Source organism: Heliconius melpomene, chromosome 19 (assembly GCF_056956725.1).
Source record: "Heliconius melpomene rosina isolate 202511_hmr_F chromosome 19, ASM5695672v1, whole genome shotgun sequence".
NCBI lineage: Eukaryota > Metazoa > Arthropoda > Insecta > Lepidoptera > Nymphalidae > Heliconius > Heliconius melpomene.
The window spans coordinates 16,674,401-16,697,531 of record NC_140407.1 but is presented as its reverse complement, the minus strand read 5'-3'; the positions used below and the strand labels follow the sequence as shown (position 1 = coordinate 16,697,531).

The 23,131-nt window shown below is 37.2% G+C and overlaps 1 protein-coding gene and 1 long non-coding RNA gene across 4 annotated transcripts; one reads left to right on the top strand and one right to left on the bottom strand.

Moving 5' to 3' along the window:
- Positions 1-435: 435 nt before the first annotated feature.
- Positions 436-20,522, top strand: Rtnl1 (reticulon). 3 transcript variants are annotated; one of them, XM_085202659.1, is made up of 7 exons: positions 436-1,613; positions 6,897-6,932; positions 14,255-14,462; positions 16,148-16,249; positions 16,436-16,542; positions 18,219-18,324; positions 19,891-20,522. In XM_085202659.1, exons 1-7 carry the CDS (start codon positions 899-901, stop codon positions 19,943-19,945), a joined length of 1,329 nt encoding a protein of 442 aa, XP_085058785.1. In that variant the 5' UTR covers positions 436-898; the 3' UTR covers positions 19,946-20,522. The 3 variants fall into 3 exon arrangements, with proteins under 3 accessions (XP_085058785.1, XP_085058786.1, XP_085058787.1); XM_085202660.1 differs by lacking the exon at positions 6,897-6,932; XM_085202661.1 differs by lacking the exons at positions 436-1,613; positions 6,897-6,932 and adding an exon at positions 10,590-13,363.
- Positions 18,122-23,116, bottom strand: LOC146529050 (uncharacterized). The gene is made up of 2 exons (XR_014879065.1): positions 22,585-23,116; positions 18,122-19,531 (listed from the first exon to the last, which is right to left on the bottom strand). It is a non-coding gene; the product is annotated as an uncharacterized LOC146529050 (long non-coding RNA).
- Between the last annotated feature and the right edge of the window lie 15 nt (positions 23,117-23,131).

The following is a 23,131-nucleotide window of genomic DNA, read 5'->3' as shown; positions in this document are numbered from 1 at the left end:
ATATATATTATGCACACTTTAAAAGTGAACTTTTACTATACCAAGGCACTAATGCAATATTGTAGAAAAGGTCACTTCTCGAAGTTATGAAACTATAATATCAGTTTGAAGCATTTAATATTTCCATTTTATTACGTTTTTTTATAAGAGATTTTAGATAAATATAAACCTTTCCCTTAACTTTTTTTAATAAGTCGTTAAACTTATTTAATTAGTTTCATTAATGAAATCGATATAAGAATCGATTTTTTTGCAGCAAAGAAAAACTTTTTAATTATGTGATTAATTATCAATCTAGTATGATAATTTTATAACATTTTAGTTTTACAAATTGAAATATTTCATTTATAAAGCAATTTTAATTATTTATTAATACTTTACATTATATACCATACTTGGTTACGAATGTGACTTAAAACATTGTCGGTAAAGCAGTCCTATGGCTGAAACTTGTCAATAATTTCTAAATTTTTCATACTTTCTTACTATTTTTTTCCGAGATCGCACACGATCAGACACATACCGTGAGCTTTCATTTATTGATATATTTAAACTGGTGTATATTTTAACATATATATAATTTTCGATAACTGTGTATTTTCATCTTTTAACAATAATAAAAATTAGGCGGCACACGACGCCACCCTCGCAAGTCGCGGCGCGCTCCATCGCTCGGGCCGGTCGTCCGTCGCAGCCTTGCAGGCGATGAGTAATACCGTTGTCCGCGGTTGTGCTGAGTGACGTCGACGTCGTGCAGCGGAGTGCACACCTCAGTCCGACACTACGAGGAGGCACGACAGGACCCCTTGCGCACACCATCCTATCCACTTCGTGCCACCGCACCCACTATCGATTACTTTCCTCTAGTCTTCATTTATATATTATTCTCGAATTAAATATGGATAGCGCCGATCATTTATTAGGAAGTCTCGCGAGCGGAGACAGCGCGGGGCCGGACGTCCTCGTGCCGCAGCCGGCCGCGGCCATGAAGCGCGACCAGGACTCTACCGATGACTTCGAACACTTGGACCGCGAGGGCAAGCGCGACGAGCCCGAGGAGTCTCCGCTGCACAGCGCGCACGGTGCCGCGAGACACGCCACCCAGAGCTTCCTCGATATGGAACGTGACGAATTCGTAGACTCGCCGCGTGCACCCTCCGTCTCCGACAAAGCTGACCACTTAGCGGACAAGTTTACAGACAGCGAATCTGACGCCGACACCGCAGGCGAATCGCCGCTGCACCGACCGGAACCGTTAAAACAGAGCGCGTCAGCCCCTGAACCGCCTGCACCTGTCGTCCCTGACCCTACGCCTGTGTTGGCCCCCGCTCCGGCGACACCCCCAGTAGCATCTGCTCCGGTCGTCGAGTTTAAGCTCGACCCGAAACCCGAAAGCATGGGACTGCCCAAGCCGGCACCTTCGCCAGCACCGGAAGTCCAGCTGCCGCCCGCCCCGGTAGCCGCGCCTGTGCCGAAGCCTGAGTCCATGAAGCCGGAGCGGAAGGCCCCCAGCCCCGAGCCCACTCCGATCGATAGCAAACCGCAAGCGGAGAAGCGCACCGCCGTCGCACACGTGATCGAGGCGGAGGTCATCTTCTGCCAGATGGGACTCGGTAAGCCCTACTTTTTAATTGATTACAAAACTGACACGTTACCATATTAAAACGCATTTCTAGATATTTATATTTCCACATGAAAGTTTGAACGAAATATATTTTATTAGTCCTAGGCAACAAATGAAGCTAATTTCTCACATGAGTGCGATGTTCGTCGTTCGATTTTAGAAGTTTCTATCAATATTGAAGGTGATGGAAAAAGGTGGTGAAAAATGATGTATGACAAAAATATACTGCAAGTGAGTCACACAATTGTCTTTTAAGAATCAATTCGTCGTTAGAAATGGATAATGTATAAATGAGATGGTCGCTTACGTCTTTTAGTGCGTACATATGTTATGTAGTATGACAACGTCGTATATTGTATTTTAAAATAATTTTTCGTGAAGTTTATTTGCGTATAACATGTAAGATGCACGAATGCGGCTTGCGAGGCCGAGGAGTAGGTGGGTGGCGGCGCTGGCCAAGCGGCAAGAGCGTTGACCGCAGCAGCCGCGCGTCTAACGGCATCCGCTGAAAGCACCTCTCACTCGGAGGGAAGGATGTCCGGCTACCATCATGGCGTCTGAGGAAAACCAATCAGTGTTTCTGTATTTTCATATTCATTTTATCTCTTAAAAGTGCACTGAAGCGTGACTACAAAAACCCAGTTAGCGCAGCACGCTTTTACAAAAAAGTTAAATATGGCACGGGTGTTGTTAATATAATTACGGTAAACTCAACGGATGTGGCAGAAGGCGGTGGCAAGAATGAGTAAGCCAGTGCCTCCTCACTCCTGCGGTCCTGCCAGCCTGCCAGCCTGCCACTTGCCTGCACACACGTGTGCGTCTGTACATACCTACATGCGAGTGTGATGGTTGCATTGCTAAATTTAGAGGTGGTTCCGTAGCGCTGAGCGCGCAGAGCGCATACGTGAACTACTCACGGCGGTGAGCTCACGTCTCACATTTATACGTGTACCGCGTGTCGTGTTCAGTTCCAGTCATTCAAATAGTGCCCTTAAGGATCATGAGCGGAGTCGCCGACGACCAAGTGACAAGTAAGTCTGTCGAGTTACGTCAACTGAGCTTACATCACCGGCTTTGAAAGGTTCTCTTCTTTCGAGTTAAAACGAAATTCGGCCAAAACGAAAATATAATTTTAAAACTTATATAAATATACTTCTATCCGTTAGCACGTTATAGTGATATTCGTGTATGTTAACGCTTATATCAGTTTAATATAAACTTGAGTTTATTTAGTTTTTTCGTTCGACCGATACGACCTTATCGTGCGGCAATCGCACAGCATATACAAATAAATATTTTTCTGCAATGTCTCGTAAGCAAATTCCAGTCGAGCTGTGACAGAAGCAAGCGAGCATTACTTACTCGCGAGAACGAACAGTTTACGCCGTTTACCTCGTTGTTAACATTAAGAAGTAATTACTTTTGTTGATCGTGTTTAGATCGTTTGTTCGTTTAAGAGCTAAATGTAAAATGCCAGACATATTAGGCACAAGCGGTGACGTCGGGTGAGGGCGGGCTCGCGGCAGATCGATAATCCACGCGCGCCGCTGTGCGACTCACAGACACACCGTCTCCACTCTCCACTCTCCTAGCCCTGGCGAGACACTATCAATACAGCGACCTATTTGTTTCTTAATTTGTACAGTTTGTCGTGCCTTAGAAAGTCTACACTAAAATTGTACTCGTAACTTTTTTATAATTCCTACAATACTCGTAATTCATGAACAACTTAATATATTGGGGTACATAAACAAAGGGCAGATGGTGTTGGCAGAGTTTCAAATGACTCATAGGAAAATTTTATTGTAGGTTTTATCATTTGCGCGAGTGGCGACTTGCGGCGAGGGTTGCAATAGCACTGTATTATTATATCAATTGGTAATCACAATTTCGGTATGTCGGAATACGAGACGTGAGAATTATTATTTTCATTAAAAAAGGCACAATTTATAAGTAGTCAATGGCAAGGAGCAAGTAAGAGTCTAATCGTCCCGTACTAAATACTTATGACAGCATCATAAGATTTGCGTACTTTGTCTTTGAAATGTATGCAAGAGCCGAGTGACTCATTCAAAGATGTGTACAACGTACAAGTTTGTTGGCTTAACTTGAGTATCTATCTAGCGTAACAAGCTTATCTTTATTTCTCGTGCCTATCGTATGACACTATGTTTACTATGACAATGTATATTTTGTCGGACAAACAGAATATTATAACATACAAATCCTGCATCTTTGAAAACATCTTGCAGAGAATCTCGAGCTCTAAGGTTATAAATATTTGTCACGGCTCTTTCTTGGAGAATAAATTTTGAATTGATATCTGAAGCACTGCCCCATAGCAGTATTCCATAAGATAAAATACTATGAAAATAGCTACAGTAGAGTAGCCAGGCAGTTTCAACGTCCATCATTTGTCTTATTTTTTAAATTGCGAACGCGGCAGTAAACTCCAGTGGAAAACTAATCTGGAAGCACTTGCGGATAAACTCAGAAAATAGCTGATTCCCGACACATTAAGAGTTTCACCTTTATTACTAGATTAAAATTATGTTTTTTTACATTTGGTAAAGCAAACTCAATACGTTTAGTTTTTTTAGCATTTAACATTAAATGATTAACATCAAACCAACGAAGAATATGCGATAAATAAATAACCTTAAATATTAAAGACATATAATCCGCCAAAAGTACAATACACAGTACACATATTACGCGCGAATTTTCCCAGTTACAGTCGTAATAGCATCTACCATATAGTGTGATAGACATGTAGCTTTAATTTTATTACTAGATTTCATTTTTGCCCTTATTTACATTGATTTAGCCTGGATACATACCTTTTTAAATATTGTAGATTTTTTTAAACTTTTAACTCGAACGCCGGATCCGCATTTCATTACCTCATATTGTATATATATATAAACTCTTTTTCTTCTTTGCCATATATATGTATGTGTGTGTGGCAAAGAAGAAAAAGCGTTTTATACGATATCAAGGCGTTTTTGGCGTGGATAAATTGATGTGTATTTCTATGTTTTCATTTTTTTATTGATTTCTGTTATTAAAATTAATTTTCAAAATATTATTTCTGGCTTTATTTTTATAATCACTCACACAAATGGAAAGCTTCGCGTCTGTGATAATATTAGTCATCTACTAAATGAGCTATAAAAGGCTCGAGGTCGTCACGGCTGTCGAAGAAGGCGGTAGTAGGTAGTACGACAGGAGGATACGTATGAACGTATACAAGGAGGTAGCTAGGTACTAACTAGCTACCAATCGTTATCGTACTCATTTGCCCTATCCCAATACGTTTCCAATACGTTTAATGAGGATTTTGTTTATCCGTACTGTTATATAGAAAAAACATTATAAAATAATCGTTCATTTTAATGACATTACTTAATAAACAACTTGCACATTCTTAATCGTCAAATAAATTTTAAGCAAAAAATCATTTTTAGAAAAAGCTTTTATTTAAACGCCCTAAAAAGGAAAAAATAAAAGTAGCCTTTTAAATTTTAACTATCAACTCATAACCTCATTCATTGTACACAATTTATATGACCATAAAAGCTCGTCGCGCGATTTACTTGTGTAACTAAACTAGTGCTAATATAATTATATAAAATCTGCTAAGTTTCAATTTAATTAAATATTGATTAACGCGGCAAGCTAGGTTTCTCACACTAGATGTCACATTATTTTTCTAATTATTCTCGACAAGCCCTTTCATTTGATACCCGTATTGCAGATGTGCATAAATAATAACTATTCCGCCATATTAGATTTAGAAAAACGTCACATTTTTCGAGTTACTCTCAACGAGCCCTTTCAATAGATATCCATATTGTAGAAGTAGACCTAAAAATAACTATTCGGCTATCTTGAATGATCCGCCATATTGGATTTAGAATGACGTTAGATTATTTTTCGAGTTGCTCTCAACGAGCCCATCCAAGATTGGATGGTCCCCCATATTGGATTTAGAATCACGTCATATTATTTCCCAAGTTGCTCTCAAGAAGCCCTTTCATTTGATATTCATATTATAGAAGTGCATTAAATATAACTATTCCGCCATCTTAGATGGTCTGCCTTATTAGATTTAGAATGACATCACATCATTTTTTAAGTTGCTCTTAAGAAGCCCTTTCATTTGATACCCGTAATGTACAAGTGCATCAGAAATAACTATTCGGTTACTTTAGATGGTCAGCCATATTGGATTTAGAATGACGTCACATATTTTATCGTGCATTGTCATCCAAAGTAAAAGTGTATACAAAATTTCAGCTCAATCGGTTGAAGATATCTACTTCAAAATTGAGCTCCAAAATTTCACCCGAATCCACATACATACATTGCAAGTTAAATAAAAGCTTTTAACTTTTAATTATGAAAATTCCAAAATGTTTTCTCGGAAGTATATTAAATAGCTTTCATACAGTACCCATTGAAGCTGTACTTGAACTTAGTGTCATTGGTGAGATCAGATGGTTGCAAGTGGACTGGGTGTATCCTTGAACTCGCGCGCCGTGTCGAGTTGTTCCATGAGTCACTCTCGGCACTTCCTACTTATTTATTGTTACAAATACATATCTGAAACCGTATCGTATCTGATACAGTATCGTGCGCCTCATTAGGTATGTCCAGGCTAGTTGTGCAACGCGACTCTCATTTGTGCATCGTCTGTGGTCTTACCTACGCTACTGATAAACACTATTTATGCATGATAACATAACATGTTCTAAGTAAATAAAAAAAGTATGATACGGTGACGGGAATGTTTTGGCTTGATACTTGGCTAATTTGCTATGTGCCTGATTTTGATCATATACCTATAGATAATGTTTAAATATAATGACAGTATACATAGTCTGCGCCGGTACTGCCTGCGAGCGAAGAATGAGAGGTGTGTGTTGTGCGGTGGTGGTGGTGGTGGTGGTTCCGGATGAATGCGAGGTCCGAGGTGTGGAAGGTGCGCAGTGTGGGCGCCAGCGACGCGCATGCGCGGTGTCGAGTGGCGTGTGAGGAGGGGGGGGACGCTGCGCCGCGGCCGCCAGTATCGACGCGAGTGTCGGGCGCGGCGCGCGCACTGTCCGCCGCTTCCGGTTTATTTCTATATTACGTAAAGCAGCAGGATGGCGGACTCCGGACCCTCCCTCTGCAGCGTGCTCGACCCGCGTAAGTGCCGGCGCAGGCTTCGCTTGGCGCGCTTGTTCCTCCTGTCGCCACTAACCCGCTAACGCGCAGCCCTCTCTTGCAGATGCTTGGTTCGACCCGCAGAGGCTGCACCCCGAAGGTGAGTGAAGGCGAGCGGCGGGCACCCCGGTGTACGTGTACGAGTCGACCTCAGCGGTCGTTCTAATTGCATCGCTAACTTCACTTTTATCTGTCGCTCGTCACAGCGAACGCTAATTAATCGCCGTGCATCTTGTGTTACTAACATACGTTATAGGTACAACATTTCGTAATGCACTACCCAAATTTTATTTTATGTCAATAACCTAACAATTTAACACGAACCGATAGTGCCGATCTGTACAGTAGGTAGTTATCTCTGGGTTATCTCTGTATTAACTCTGGGAAGACTGATAGCATCTCCGGGCTCCGGCAGTCGTGGAGTGACCGACTGGCAGGCGCGGCTGCGGACGCCCGTCACTCCGCGTGCCATCTGCCAAGATTAAATTAGCATCATTTTTAGCGACACTGAAGTCTGCCTGTATGGAGTTCATCGTGATGGGTTGCTTGGTTCAACTCACTGAGGCTTCCTACAGTAGGCATATTGCAGTTTTTGTTTTCCGGCTTCTAACATTACGGAAATGTGATATGTTACTTGTTGGTCGGCTGCCTCGTTTTATGTCAATTTGGTCGTTGGTGGGTGGCAATAAGAGTCGTTATTCTGCGGCAGACTTGCTGCTGTCACAACAATATGTTCATTGTTTTATTATAAAGTAACGATATAGATATCAGATACTTTTTGTGACTTCTTTACTTAGCGTCGACAACAAATGCTACCTTTTTCTTGAAAATTTACAAGCACCACGAACGTGTGAATGTAGACGGTTGTACGTTTGATTCCCGTGAGCCAAAGCGCGGCGTTGAATTCCGCTACCTAATACGCAAGCCCTCAAGAATTCGGGGGAAACTGACCAAATGAGAACAATATGTCTTATAAATAGGTTTCCAGCTTCTCTCTGCCTACCCACTATCCTGTCAAAGTTGTCGATGTGATCCTAAAAAGGTAATAAATTGTTTTTTTTTCAATTTTTGGAGATTAAATATAGAGCTATGTAAATATGTCTATACTTATCAAAAATTACGTTAATTGTTATTTAAGTATCTTTAAAGTAGTCAAGATATTTGCTACTTTAATTTGTTATTTAAGTGTCCTTATACATTCAAATATCTACCTTTGTAAATTGTAATTTAAGAAGGATCGATGTCTTAACATAGATCTATATATTAAAGTTAATATAAATGCTATACAAGTATCGATGGCTCGGGAGCTAGGGAGTGCCGTTCCCCCTTTCCGTTCCGATACCCATACCACTGATTATATCATTTAGAGGTAGACTATAAAATCCCAAAGTCATTTTATCTTTTTTATCTATCTTATATATATAAAATCGAAAGGTCATTCACTCATCACGAAATCTCAGAAACTACATGTGCTCGCTAAGACGGGAATTTGTAATATTCGACTTCTAAGGGGTTGTTTTTGGGGTTGAAAGTTTGTATGAAACTTCGTTACTAATGACATTTGTCTTTGTCATTCGTTTCTAAATGCTAGGAGTCTCAAATTTTGCATAGACGTCACTAGGACGTAGTCATGGAGATAGAAATTAACAATAACATAGTTCACGCGAGTGAAACCGCGAGAGGGCCGCTAGTTTTCTATATTGTTAGCGTACTCGTGTAAAAGTGGGTAGATTTAGGTGAAAAAACAATAAAAGCAGTGGAAGCATTTATTGAGTGTTACAACCTTTATCCGAGTACGTTAAAAACATATAGACGGTATGTATTTTTATCGTGTTATTTTAAAGACGCAAACCGCTTCCGATTTCTAACAATATATTAATACATGGAGCAAAAACTTTGTACTCCTAATAATAATTTTAGTAGGTGTCAATTCTTGGGGTGGTATATTTAAGCATTCTCAAAAACGAAACCTTCAATTGTTTTACAATTTATAATATCCCAAAAATTCTGAACAGGATATTGTTTTGAAATTTACCAATACATGATTGGAAAGAACTCATCACCAACTCATTACGCTGCATAACTACACTAAGGCTACATTTCCATTTCCCCCGTAGTTTAGCCGAGTTCTTAGAGCTCGTCATCGGATACCCCAGATTTTAAATTTTTGGATATCTAAAGAATAATAAAATAAATTTTGCATTTTTCATTTGATGACTAGTGAGAGAGTCTTCGTGGGTGGAACGTGAAGAATTTTTCTTTCCTAAGTATGGAATAACAATGTTAAAAATTACTAGAATCTTTCTAAAAAAAACGTAGAAACATATTATAATAATGAAGGAATAATTGCAGATATTAACGTCTAGACGACAAGTTATCTTGTATTGTATGAGATCGACAGACGACAGACAATCCACTTGATAAAATTTATGCAAGCTTAAGTTTTGTTTATAGTTACCAGTTACACCCAATATTCTTTTTTTGTGAATAATGCACAAAAAATATAGTCAATCCAGATAAGTTTGACAGATACGTACGGTTCGTACATATTTTGGACTATATTTTAAAAATTTTGCCATAAAAGCAAATTGGTAGAGTATTTTTGTGTTATTAATGCTCTTATAATATTTTTCATACATAGACATTCACATAAACCTTTTAAAATACATCAGTAAAGAAGAAGACTTGAATTTTGTAGTCCAGTCCAGTCAAAGTTGCCCCACGAAAATTTACTAACTATCTTTGACACAAAGAACAAGAAAAAAGTATTCGTAATATTCTTATTAATCTAGGTAATATTAAAAAAAATAATAATCAGTCTAGACTCTAGAATGTTTCATATTTGTATACTATATTTTTTAATCAGCATTAAAAAGTCCATAAATATATGTTTAATAGAAAACTTTTAGTCCAATTACAAAAAGAATAGTTTAATCAAACAAAAATATTGTAAGGACTTGAGTATTAATTGTTTATTAGCAAGAAAATAAATGTATCGAAAATAGTTGGAGGTCCCACACACTCGCGTTGCGTCAGTTAACAGTTTAGTAAACTATTATAGGTAATTGACAGAACAGTACTAAAAGTCTGTGTTATCTGGCGTGGCTCGCGGTGCGGTGCGTCCCAGGACTGCCAGGCGCCGAGCGATATTTTTATCGCGCGCATCTCATTGTGACTCGCGCTTGTCTGTAACTGGGATTGTAAACGGGATTGACAACTGTTTCCCATGGTTGTGCGCTCGTGTCGGTCACTGCTGCTGTGCCTATTTAAACATTTCTATATATATATTGCGTAGACGCTAACCTCGTATATTCGCCGCAAACTGCTGCCGTATTTTGTTTTGTTTTTATTAATATCATATTTTTTTTCATTGTTTGGCTATAGATAGATAATTAAAAATTGTTTCCCTTTCTAAATAATAAAAATCAACGTTATAAAAACAGAAAAAAACAACCTTAATTTTCCAAATATTCCGCACGATAGATTCTCAATGAACTTAAAATTGCAGGAAACAAGTGTTAAAATAGATTTAAAAATGACTGAACTGAAAAATAGTTTCGTGAAACATCACTCGCTAAAGCGGGCGAAGGCAGTCGCTTCATGAATGTAGGCTACGCGCTACGAGTACGTGCAGGGTCGGCATCGATCCGTCCGCGGCCTTTTGAAACTACTTTCAGATAGTTACTAATGTTATGTATTTATTATTTAAACTAAATGTAACTAACTCGCAATTCATAAACGAAAATAACCTTAGGAAATCAACCTTTTAAAGAGCAAACAAAATTCAGATATAAAAAAAATGAAGTCAATTTAAAGGAAGTTGTTTTCTTTAGTCGACGTTCATATGAAAGTTTGAAATGTCAAATGCAAAACGGCCACGTTGTGCAGCTTAATGAGAGACAAACAAGACGTTCATGTGTTTGTTTAAAGAGCTAAGTTTTACATGCAGTAGGTACCTATACTTTATACTATTGTTTTAATTTCAAATATGACAAAAGTATCTAAAATAATTGTATTTCATATTCTAAATAAGTTTTAAATTGCAAACATGATTTAAAAGTAGATACATATTGCTCCGTAATCTAAGTACAAAATGTATCCCCTTGCCTATCCCTAGTACCGGTTGTTTGTTGACATACGAGCATACACAGAGCATACGACTTGCCGACGTTTATTCTATTAAGTAAAGTTATAGAAAACTAGTTTTGTTCCATTCGCTTAGAATGTTACACTAAAACTAAATACGCACTTATTTAATAATTTCATAATATACCACCTCGGTACAGTGTGAGCGGACCCTTGCTGCAGGCTGTAAGGTCTCTCTTGGTTGTTTAACTTGTATTTGGATAGCTGTCTCCAAGGAGTGAAACAAAGTGATATGGGAGTGAAAGTAGGTGACTCGAATGTGAATGCTTTGCGCAGATGATGCAGTGCTCGTTGCATCATCAGAATGCGAGTTGCAGGCATTGGTCACCACTCGGAAAGAAGGGTGTGAAAATAATGGTCTAAGCCTGAATGCGAGTAAGAGAAATGTCCTGGTATATGAAAGTAATGAAGAGAGGACGGAATGCAATGTCAGTGTGGTAAGATATTACAACAAGAGAATGAGGTGGTATATTTGGGAAGTACGTTCAGTAGAGATGGAAGATACGAGATAGATGTGGAAAAGGCGTATTGCTGCCGGTAACAAGGTTAACGGAGCCTTAGCTGCTTTGATGAGACGGCGAAACGTCAGCACAGCTGCGCGTTTGGCCGTACGTAACGTAACGTGGGTATTACAGAAGAAGAAAGGAAGAAAGATGAATGCCGTCGAGGTGCGATCTCTTCGTAGGATATGCGGAGTTGGCTTAACTGATCGAATCCGCAATGAAGAGATACACAGAATGGCAGATACTAGCGAGAATGTCACGGTGAGAATGAAGAAAATGGCAAAAAAGATTTATGATGGAAAAGTGAGTGGTAAGAGAGATAGGGGGAGACCTCGGTGGATCTTCGAAAACACAGTATCAAAGATACTGGAGGAAGGTCACATAAAAAGCATTAGGGCCCCCGAAGTGGCATGTATGAAGAGGTTGATGACAGTGGACGAGGCGAAAGAGGTATGTGGAGACCGTAGCGTTTGGCACTCCGTTCTCTCTGACAACCCTGCTAGGGAAAAAGCGTGAAGTTAAGTTAAAAGCAAAATAAAATAAAAGTTAAAGAGAAAAACCCAACAAGCAATTTTAACCGATTTAAAAAAAAGGGGTGCTCAATTCGTGTAGTAAATCAAACAGGCTTAGTAATTTGATTTTGCAGTAAGGTTGTTGTAGCATTAGTTTGACACTGTGTTCTCGGCCGAGAAGCATCCTTGTAAGATCTACCCATCACTTATAATCGTAAAATAAATTATTTTGAAGTTATAGCATTAGCTTGACACCGATTTCAGAATTATAAAATCTTTCTTTAATTTTTTTTAACAAAATCTAAGTACCTACTATTGCTTTATATTTTACACATTTATTTTATTCTTTTTAGTTTATTGTTTAAAGTCGGTTTCTTTTTTGTTAAAAAAATATTTTTAATTTTGTTAAAAGTTGTGTATCTAATACCTACTGAACAACTAATATGATAAATACAAACAAGTAGTAATTTTGATTTTTTATTTGATGCGTCCAGGGATACCGGCAGGTACTTTCAGTTTCCGTAATGTGAGAGCTAACAACCGGTTTGCAGCAGTAGCGGCGTTAGGGTAGGGCGAGGCTGGGCGACCGCCCAGGGCGCTTTGCGCAAGATGTCTCCTCGCTGCAGTGGCGTAGCTAGGGTATTTGCTGCCCGGTGCGGCTTAGTGGGCTTGATGCCCTTTAAAATGGTCTAAGATCTAAAAAAAAACAAAGTGATCGTCGACTTTGATACCTAAAAAAAAAATCAAAGTGATCGTCGACTTTGATGCCCCTTAAAATAGTCGAAGATCTAAAAAAAAAACAAAGTGATCTTAAATAATAAAAGAGTTCGCAGATAGAAAAGCTATAAGAAGTGAAATTTTATTAGTTTTTTTTAATTATTTTTTTTAAATAGATGGTTATTTCGTTGTACCCATTCCCTTTTTTGTATGTTATTGAATTGTAGTTAGGGGGCGCCGAAAAAATTTCGCCCAGGGCGCCGGTAAACGTACTTGACGAGCGTTACTAATATTACTTTCAAAAACTAAAAACGATTCTTTTAAAACTAAGCCATTAACACTTTATATTTTAACAAAATAATGAATTACTAGGTGATGTGATGTGATGTGAACGTTATCTGTCTGATATGAAAACGCGCTTTGTACGAATGTTCACCTTTACTGGTACTCGTATCGCCGAGTTACGTAACGGTAACGCGACCAGCGCGTCTCTTCCTTCACGCGTGTCTCGTGGCGCGCGGGCCCGCGGTGACGTGTAGAAAGGCGACGGCGTGGCGGCTCCGGCACACCGCCTCACTCTGCCGCCATGGCGCGCCCCAAGCAGTCGCCTCGCCACGCAGCCTCCTACGTCGAACTGCCGCCGCGAGGACCAGGTATTTACTGCTTCTCACCACATCTATTATCAATGAAAATTATCTTCAAATGTTTTATTATGCCTTTCGAGGCTACCTGCTTCATCGTGTCCAAAGCGGGGCAGCTTACGGCAACCGAGGATCTGCTAACGTGGACGAGACAACATATTGTTGCAAGTCATTATTTGTGTGAATCGTAATGTCTTCAAATTTTAATGATACAGTATGATAACCGTAGTCATGGGTTTTAATAATAACAAGCCTTTATTCAGTGTCTTGGAGTTTTTAAAATACAGTTGTATGTATATGTTACATACATTCAACATATACTCTAACTCACCATAGGCCTCCCCCAATTTCTTCCAGCGTCTCTTAATCATGGCTTAATTTAAGCCATATCGAATGTAATGTGCATTTCTGAGGCTGGGACAGAGTGCATCTGTAAATTCGTTTTTATTTCATTTTATTAAAATCTTTTACTTTCTTTATTCTACAAATATTAATTGAAGTAAACTTTCACATTATTACAGTGTATCACGAAGAAGATTTCAACTAAAAATGTTTTTCATTTATATTTAATTATCATACTTGTAGCGTATAAGCAATTCCTTATACAATAGTAGTTATAGAACATCGACGTTTTGGGCGATGACATGTCCGCAACATGTATGGACATACACTTAAATCGATAACTTAGTAGATCGTGAATGAACGAACTGAGTGTTTTCCGCTCTATTTGCATTCTGTCGACAGAGAAAAGTAATATATTGTACATCTTTTATAAAAATTACATTTGAAAATGGATACATCGGTCTGACTTTCGAATTAATATGGCTAATATTACAGTACGATCGACGAGTCGTCCGTACTGTAAATAAGCTTATATCATATTATTTTCATGTGATATTCTAGTGGAGTCGCTGATCTACTGGCGGTCGGCGGCGCGGTCGGGCGCGGCGCTGGGCGCGGGCCTGGCGCTGCTGGTGGCGCTCGCGTGCTGCTCCGTGGTGTCCGTGCTGGCGTATAGCTCGCTACTGGCCCTGTCCGTGGCTGTGGCTTTCCGCATATACAAGAACGTTCTGCAAGCAGTCCAGAAGACCAACGAGGGGCATCCCTTCAAGTACGTTATTGCACACTTGCACACCTTGTACCTCGCTGGGTACTGGCTAGACTAAGTCTAATGTAATGAATGAACACTTGTGTTTGTTCAGTCGTCGCCCGTATACACGGTCATTTCAAAAGGTAATAGTTTCTTTATCATCCATACCCATATTATAAATTCGAAAGTAACTCTGTCTGTCTGTCTGTCTTTTACGCAATCAGGGTCAAACCGCTAATTTAATTGTGATAAAATACTCATATAGAGATACTTGGGGGTCCCGGGATGAACATAGGATACTTTTTTTTCTCATATTTGTAATATTTTCGATATATATCAATATATTAAAATACATTTTAATTTGATATGCTATTTATTTCGCCATGTTAATAACGATGGTCGCTACGCGTTGCTAAGCAACGGCTTGCAAAGTTTGTTGTTGTAAGAAAACGTCACCCAAAGTAGGTTTGCTTAATGCATACATGGCGCGCGCCGATATGGATTTGTATACATTAACAAAAATTAGATGATTTCTATAATTTGATATTCATCCTTATGAAAATAAATATAATAGTCACTTTTAGCATTTCATCTAAATTGAAATTATAGTTTACTGTACAACATTCTAATAATCAATTCAGATGTCACTGATTCCAAATGACCTAGCCTACGGGCGGCACAGTATGACCGACGCGAACGGGCAGATGACTTTGATGATTTTGTAAATTTTTATATATTTTCGAATTACTATTATTTTTTATGTAATTATTTGCTACTTATAAATAATTTATCTCAGTTCGGTTATCTATACCGATGTTATACACTTAAAATATCGTAATTTTAATCATTTGGGATTTTATTTAATATTGTTCGCAAAAATTAATAATTATTTAATATAGAAAAATGTTTAGTACGCGCGCACGGCAAACTTTAGGTACTTTTTCTAATATTAAGAATTTCTTTTAGTGACTTTTACTTCTTTTGTTTGTTCATTTCGGTTACTCAGATATTTTATCTAATAATAAATCTCCACTTATTATTATTTTTTAAGTTATTTTAATTATTTAGGCTTATATTTTCGCGGGCGTAGTCGCGTCCGGGCCCACTAGTTGATATATAAAAATATTTCTTTTTGATGTTAATATTATAAAAATACCTTTAATATGGCGTTAGGTACCAACAATTAGATAAGGTTTATGAATTATTTGTTTAAATATAAAAATTATGTTCACGCTGTATCCCGCACCCAGCAGGGTATGCAGAGGGAACCTAGTGTTCAGAAACTCCGTTCCCCACTCCCCACGTACTGCCGAATTTTTTGATGCATTGCAAGTTAAGTGGAGGAACTCAACGCTGGACTTTTTGCCTTGTTGCCGGAGTGAAGAAATGAAAATATTAAGTAATAATTATTCGTTCCCTCGAGTGGGAATCTTACCTACAACCGTCGCGTGACAGTCACACGCCCCTTGCATTGCACCTGCTGCGCCACGACGGCGTTGCTCAGGTTACTATATATTTGTACTTAGTTCTTAAACACAAATTGGAAACTATTTAAAATATAAGTATCTAATCTACCTGTAATATTGTTTTTTTTGTGATGAACTATTTATTTTACTATCTTTGTAGTCATATTAAGCTGTTCGGCGGCCTCTATAATTATTTAATACATATGTATTATATAATGATAAATATGTGATGATTTTCAGATGGCTGCTGGAGAAAGACATCAGCGTGCCGGCGGAGCGCGCACAGTCGCTGGCGGCCGCCGCCACCGCGCACCTCAACGCCGCGCTCGCTGAGCTACGCAGGTAGGCAAAGGGACAGGGCAAGGGGTGTTAAGACGCTCCGTTTTGAGGCATTGCGTTTTGGGCGACGGAATTCAACCTAACAAAGAGTTTCAATAAAAAGTCGTTACCATTTGGTTAATGAATACTGAATATTAACTGTTGGTTCACAAATAAATCTCACACTATGTACGAGTACAATGCTTGCAGGCTGTTCCTGGTGGAGGACCTGGTGGACTCGCTGAAGTTCGGCGTGCTACTGTGGTGCCTCACGTACGTCGGCGCCTGCTTCAACGGCATCACGCTCATCATACTTGGTGAGTACTTTACACCGTTGTTTAAATCTATATGCGGGCTACAGCGTTAGGAAAATTTATAATATCGGGAGTGGAACTCACGTTCACATTCTATACCCAAATTGAAAAGCTCACTGCCAATTCATTTATAAATTCTTAACGAACTTCGTCGATCTTTAGTGGGGGAATTATATTTTAAAAATATTAATATTATAGATATTTAAATAGATTGATTTTTACAAACTCTCTTTCAAAGCAGCATATTAATATGACTTTATATAGAGATTTTGAACTAGTTTCAATCGTTAAATAAAATATAAGTTTCAATCGTAAAATAAAAAAGTTTTTAAAGATTGAAACTTATGTTTTTGTCAACTGCACTACAATGGCGTTAAAATACATAATACTTTAAATTTTAAAAATAATAATACAATTATGAAATTAATTGATTCTAAACTGAGATTGAATTTTATTTGTTTGCTGTGTTCTCTGACAGTTCACACTTGACTTTCAGTTGAAAGTAGGCCATTGTAGATCAGAGCAGGTCATTGCTCGTAACTGTTGTTCTCAATACGATCTCGCTCAATCTCGATTAGAATGAAAACATATTTTGTAACCTTAAAGCGTTTTTCTGACATTGACATTTACATATATTGTTGCCTGGTGCGACCTGGTGCGACCTGGTGCGCCGCGCAGTGATTGTTGACATAACTATTAGCCCAACATCCAAAGCAATTAACAAAGCTGAAATTTTGAGGACTATTAGTCTAATATGTAGTTAAGACAGTATGCCTACTCACTAACTTGAAAGTAGGGCCCTTTCAGAGGTTGCCCCAAATGACGGTATATCTCTGTCTGGGAGGACGATTGAGCCATTGATTTGGTCTGGGTGCCTATGAGGGTCTTGAAGTAGTCCGTAATCAATATATTTAAAATTAAATCTTGATAGTTTAACGTCATTTGCCCCAATTTTACCCAACGTTTTTCAACCTTTAGGACGTTTGGCAAGAGTAAAGAACCAGTTAAGGGTCTGGTAGTAATAAATATACTTTTTTTACATTATTCTTAAAAATTTAAATACGATAAATATTTAAAAACGAGCGTTTCTATTTTGAAGTAGCTGGACGCGTACCTTAATTCGGTGCTATCTCTGAAAGGTCCCCACTTTCAAGCCAGAGAGTATGCATACAGTTTTATTTATTTAATTTTACATATTAGACTATAAACCTCAAAATTTAAACTTTGCTATAATAACGTAGGTCTGGGGGCCCTGGGATCTCGGTCTATATCCCACATAATGACAACCTCGTGAAGGCCGAAAAAGAGAAATATCTAAATATTTAAACGTAGCCCATAAGATTACCGCCATATGGGATGTTAACAGCTTAATACCGAAAAGTCTCGACCAACGTCTTAAGAGGTTATCGCTTAGCTGTTGGGTCAAAAACCGGATGCAGACGACAATTTTACTTGAGATGGCGTGTATTGTGAGCAGGTTCCTCTCTCTGGCTTGGACCCTTGTCCTACCTTCGGAAGAGTGTTTTTTTTATATTCTTAAATGTATTTTTATAACAATTAATATATAAAAATGAAAAATGTATTTCTCTTAAGTAATAAAAGTATATATTGTATATAATATAATAAATGTTTTATTTACAAGAGGCGGCGTAGTACAATATGATATGTATATGTTTCAGCGTGGATAGCGTTGTTCACATTGCCCAAGGCGTACGAGATGAACAAGGCGCAAGTCGACGGCAACCTGGAGCTCGCGCGCGCCAAGATCAACGAGATAACCGCCAAGTATGTGCTAACATAATAACACACCTTACGTCATTTTTTGTCTCTCCCCCGTTCTTATCATGTTTAGTCACATTTTTGAGACTTAATTTTACCTAGAAGAGAGTAATCAATAATTATGCTTGAGGCCGCTGTAGTGGAATGCACAGCACCTGACTGGTTGTGGGTCCGACTCATACTCCAGGAAGTAATTATTTTCTTATCATCGCTCTGGTAACTAGATTAAGCGCAGCGTTAAGTTCTGACCACGTAAGTAAAGAACTTGATCGGTTTCCAAGAGGTGTGAATTCTAATCCTGCTACGTTCAAATAAAAAAATGTTTATAGACACTAAAAATGTTAAAGAATAGCTACGAGTCTTTATCTATACTAGAGCCAATGTTTTAATTGAGATAATTTTTAGTAGTCCACTAGTTTTCTAGTCATGCCCCAGGCCTTACTCCCAAAGCGGTGAATGGTTCGCAAAACTATTTAAATATATGTATTTGTTCAAATATATAATATGCATTTGATGTAATTATTAAAGGACCATTCATTTAAAGCTATGCTTGAGCCTAAGATTTTATTCATATATTAATTTGGAAATATATTTTATATATGAAATTAAATGGGTTAATCTGGGGGTCGCTGAAAAAGTATTTTGCCCCGGGCGCGAGTTAAGCTCGCTACTCCACTGCAGACTATCGCCAACGACTTCCTAATTGGTTGGTAGAATGTTTCCAACCATCTTCTCTATTGAAGTTAGAATGTTATTATTTCAATAACCTCGCAGATCATTCTATAAATAATCTGTTCTCCTTAGCCGATTTTTATAAAATTTGAAATTTAGACTCTTAAAAATATTTCATTGAACACATGTTTCATGGTTTATTAGAATTCACCCCTAAATACGCAAGCGAAGCTGCGCGCGTCCGCTAGTATAGTATGTATATGCCTGCACACTGTAAAGGAATATGACTTTTCACTGGTCTCAAGAGAGCCAGTGCTTACTTTCTTGTTAGGCTTGAACATAGTTTGTATGGAAGCTCTTCTTAAGATTTTGCTAATTTATCTGTTCCTTCATTCACATATGGTAGAAGTGCTGACTGTCTCTCTACTCTGAATGGCATGTCTCTTGAAAATGTTTGTGGGGCAACTTGTTTGATGGAAGGCATTCTGCAGCCGACGAAGCTTGCCCTCCTTGTGTTCAGCGTCGCAGAGATAACGGGCTCCTTGAAACAAAAATTTGCCAAAGATAATTGTGTAGGGTGGTGGCGAGATTCACCATTGAGGTATCTATTGGAATGAATGGTGTTCCTACGGTGTGGTTTACTGGTCCATTAGGATTTTTTATGACTTAACATTAAAAATGGCTAAGAAATTACTTTCCTGTAATTCTACTCTAATTTGAATTTGATTTCGAAAAATATATAATATCTCAAACATACGCGGATAATCCAGTTAAACAGTTTAACATATGATAATTACAAGATATTTAATAATTTCGTAATAAAACGGATAAAACTCTTTTCTTAAACAAAGCGATATTTTATTGTGTTTAAGTATTTCAAATAAGATTTGGTATTTACAGAGTGCGAGCGGCCGTCCCCATCGGCAGGAAGGTGGAGAGCGAGAAGGACAAGTAGTGTGCGAGGCGAGACGGCACACACACTCAGCGACACTACCACGCAGTTGTTTTAGCGCTCACCGTTTGTTATATTTATTATTAATACGTATTTAATGAACATACAACATACACATTTACGTGTAAAGCTTTATGAGACGAGTCTCGCGGAGATTATTGTATTTGCTTTTTTGAAATTTTAAATTAAAATACTGTCGAACCAAATTGTTGTGTTGTTTTATTTTTTATTAAGCTGATTCGTCGTGTAATCAGAGATCGTATGTATTTTTATATTATTACAGCTATTGATACTGAAAATGCCTAGTATTTTGTCTTTGAAATAATTTATTCTACAATATCTTTTTGTCATCTAGTTCTATTGTGGTAAGATAGTATAATGATACTTCTAAGAGTATGTCTATTGTAGATTAAATAATAATAAAATAATGCTACTTTTATTTAATGCTCGAACACATTTTTATTATTATGAACTATCGTTATTGTATTAATTATTATTTAAATTTAAATGCATACATTTTGTAAAGCTTTTTTGGATGTTTAATAAAAATCGAATTAATAAAGCTTTATGTTCTCCAAAAGTATTCTTTTTAATTTGAGATTTTCCTTAAAAGGTACAGAACCCTAAAAACTTAGGCATTGATTGCTAAATCTACTGTTCTATTTTATTTCGCCCCCGCATCGCCTTTTCATCTCCACCTCGTCCCCGAGGAAATAAAATATATAAATTATATCCTCAAATAATAAAATAATAATGACAGGACAAAATGACCCAGCGGCAGTTCTAAGTAAATCATATTTTTTTCACAAAGTATGACTGCTATAAAATTAATTATATTTCTCATTAAATAAATGTGTAAAAGTTACATACAATCAAACTTCCGTATGGGACAAAACTGGGACGGCGGCGGCGCTTCTAGTATTAAACAAGAACATGTCACTGAATTGTCAGTTATGTCAGTCTAAATTAATTTAATGTACAAGATCAAATCCTATAAACATTTATAGGCAATAAAATGCTTAATACGGTACGTTGTACGTTACCTACACATGTTGCTATACACTTGAGTTTTACAAATTTGTTATATTTAATATGGCACCCAATAAGTATTACATGTGAAACACCCTAAATATCCATTGCGCACTGTACTATATAAAATGTTGAGTTCCTAAAATTAATGTAAGGTTTGCCATTATTATAGCAGCACAAAACGTTGAAATATTATAAGATAGTATGTATGTTTACACGCGCATGCCTGTCATCATGATGGTTTCTTTTATTTAAAAATTTGTCCATTACCTCGCTTTTTTAAGTTATAGTATAGATAGCTAAATAATATGTGCGAAACATATATAATTTTGGTAGGTATTAACGAATATAAGAGCACACTCAAAAAATAAACTTTTTTTTAACCGACTTCTGTAAGAAAAGGAAACCTCCATTGATAACCATCAATTCGACTGTATTTTTTTTTTTATTTTACTTTTTTATGTTTGTTACCTCATAACTTTTAACTGGGTGAACCGATTTTGATATTTTTTTTTTATTTGAAAGGTATAGCTTCCCGAATGGTCCCATTTTTTTTTGGTCCATGTCTGACAATGGTATCCATGAGAAAATCACATAAGTCTTAAATTTGCATTAGGCATGTGCGTGACTAATAGCCGAATAACTTAATGTTGCGCCAACCGATTTTGATAATTCTTTTTTTATTTGAAAGGATACACTTCAAGAATAATTTGGTGAAAGTTTGGTTAGGTTTCGATTATGGAATCCGGAGAAAATTGAGAAAGTTTGTTTTTTTTGGTAAAAAAATGATTATACTGTAATAGTTACAAGCAAAAACTTTTTAAATTGATTTCAGAAGTGAGATTCCTGATGGTTGCATTTCTTTTCAACCAACCTCAAAAAAGAAGATGTTCTCATTTTCAACCAACTTCAAAGAAGGGAGATTCCCAATTCACCCGAATACTTTTTATGTATGTTCTTGTCAATATACCAAAATGTTACTTTGCACAAAAATAATACCTAATTAAATTAAGTTTTACATGGAACAACCACAGCCACTCGTTGACAACCACTACCACCACCATCACCACTCGTTTAAGAAGCATAATTTTAAGATCTACCCATCACTTAAAATCGTAAAATAAATTATTAAGATTTTATAATTTTGAAGTCGGTGTCAAACTACTGCTACAACACCCTTACTACAATATCTAATTACTAAACCTGTTTGTTTTACTTGGCACCGACTTCAAAATTATAAAATCTTTGTAAAATTATTTTTCACTTTTTAGTTCGTTGTTAGAAGTCGGTTTTTGTTTTTGTTAAAAATTAATTTGCAATTTATAATTTCCAAAAATTCTGAAAAAAATATATAATAATAAGCTTATAGACTCACTCACCCCAAATAATTTAAAATGAACCCATGTTCATTTTAAATTTCATAATTTTTATTTTAAATTAAGTTTATTTTCTCGATAAAATAAACTTTAATGTTAAGAGTTGTTACTCCCATAACTCCTTTACTAACAAGGAATATATACTAGCTTACTAAGGTAAGAGTTAGAGACATAAAAAATGGCGTGTAGCTATTTCAGATTAAAATCAATACAATCATATTGAAAATAAATAATTACGAGCCAATGCAGATTTCTCGTGCTTATCGGGCTAGATCCTTTCGATATGCAACAAAATAACCTCAAAATCCTCCTTTGCTTGCGATGCGTCAATGTTTTTGTTGATTGCAATGAAAAAATCGATGCTTTAGCTATCCAGTGGTGTCATTTAAAATGACTCATTTTATTGTGGATGTAGAGGATAGATTCTAAACAACAAGGAAAAACTGTATCTCCCATTTTGTTATCTTTAAAATTAAAACAATACAACTCATTTGTATCTATATCATGTAGCATATCATCATTTGATACGCTGAGGCATAGGCTCTATAGAGCATGTTCCTTGTGCTGAGGCCTGACGCCTCCGAAACAAATTGTGGTAAAAAGGAGACAAGTATTAACAACCTTCCTACTCCTCTTATCTCCGAAATTACAGAGGATAGACCATCAAACGGCAAAAATTGTTTTTTATTACCACCGCACATTTTAATGATTACCCCGTTACTATAATACTATAATCGTTTGTAATTTTTAATATTTTTAAGTGTTATGGCAATATATCTGCGCT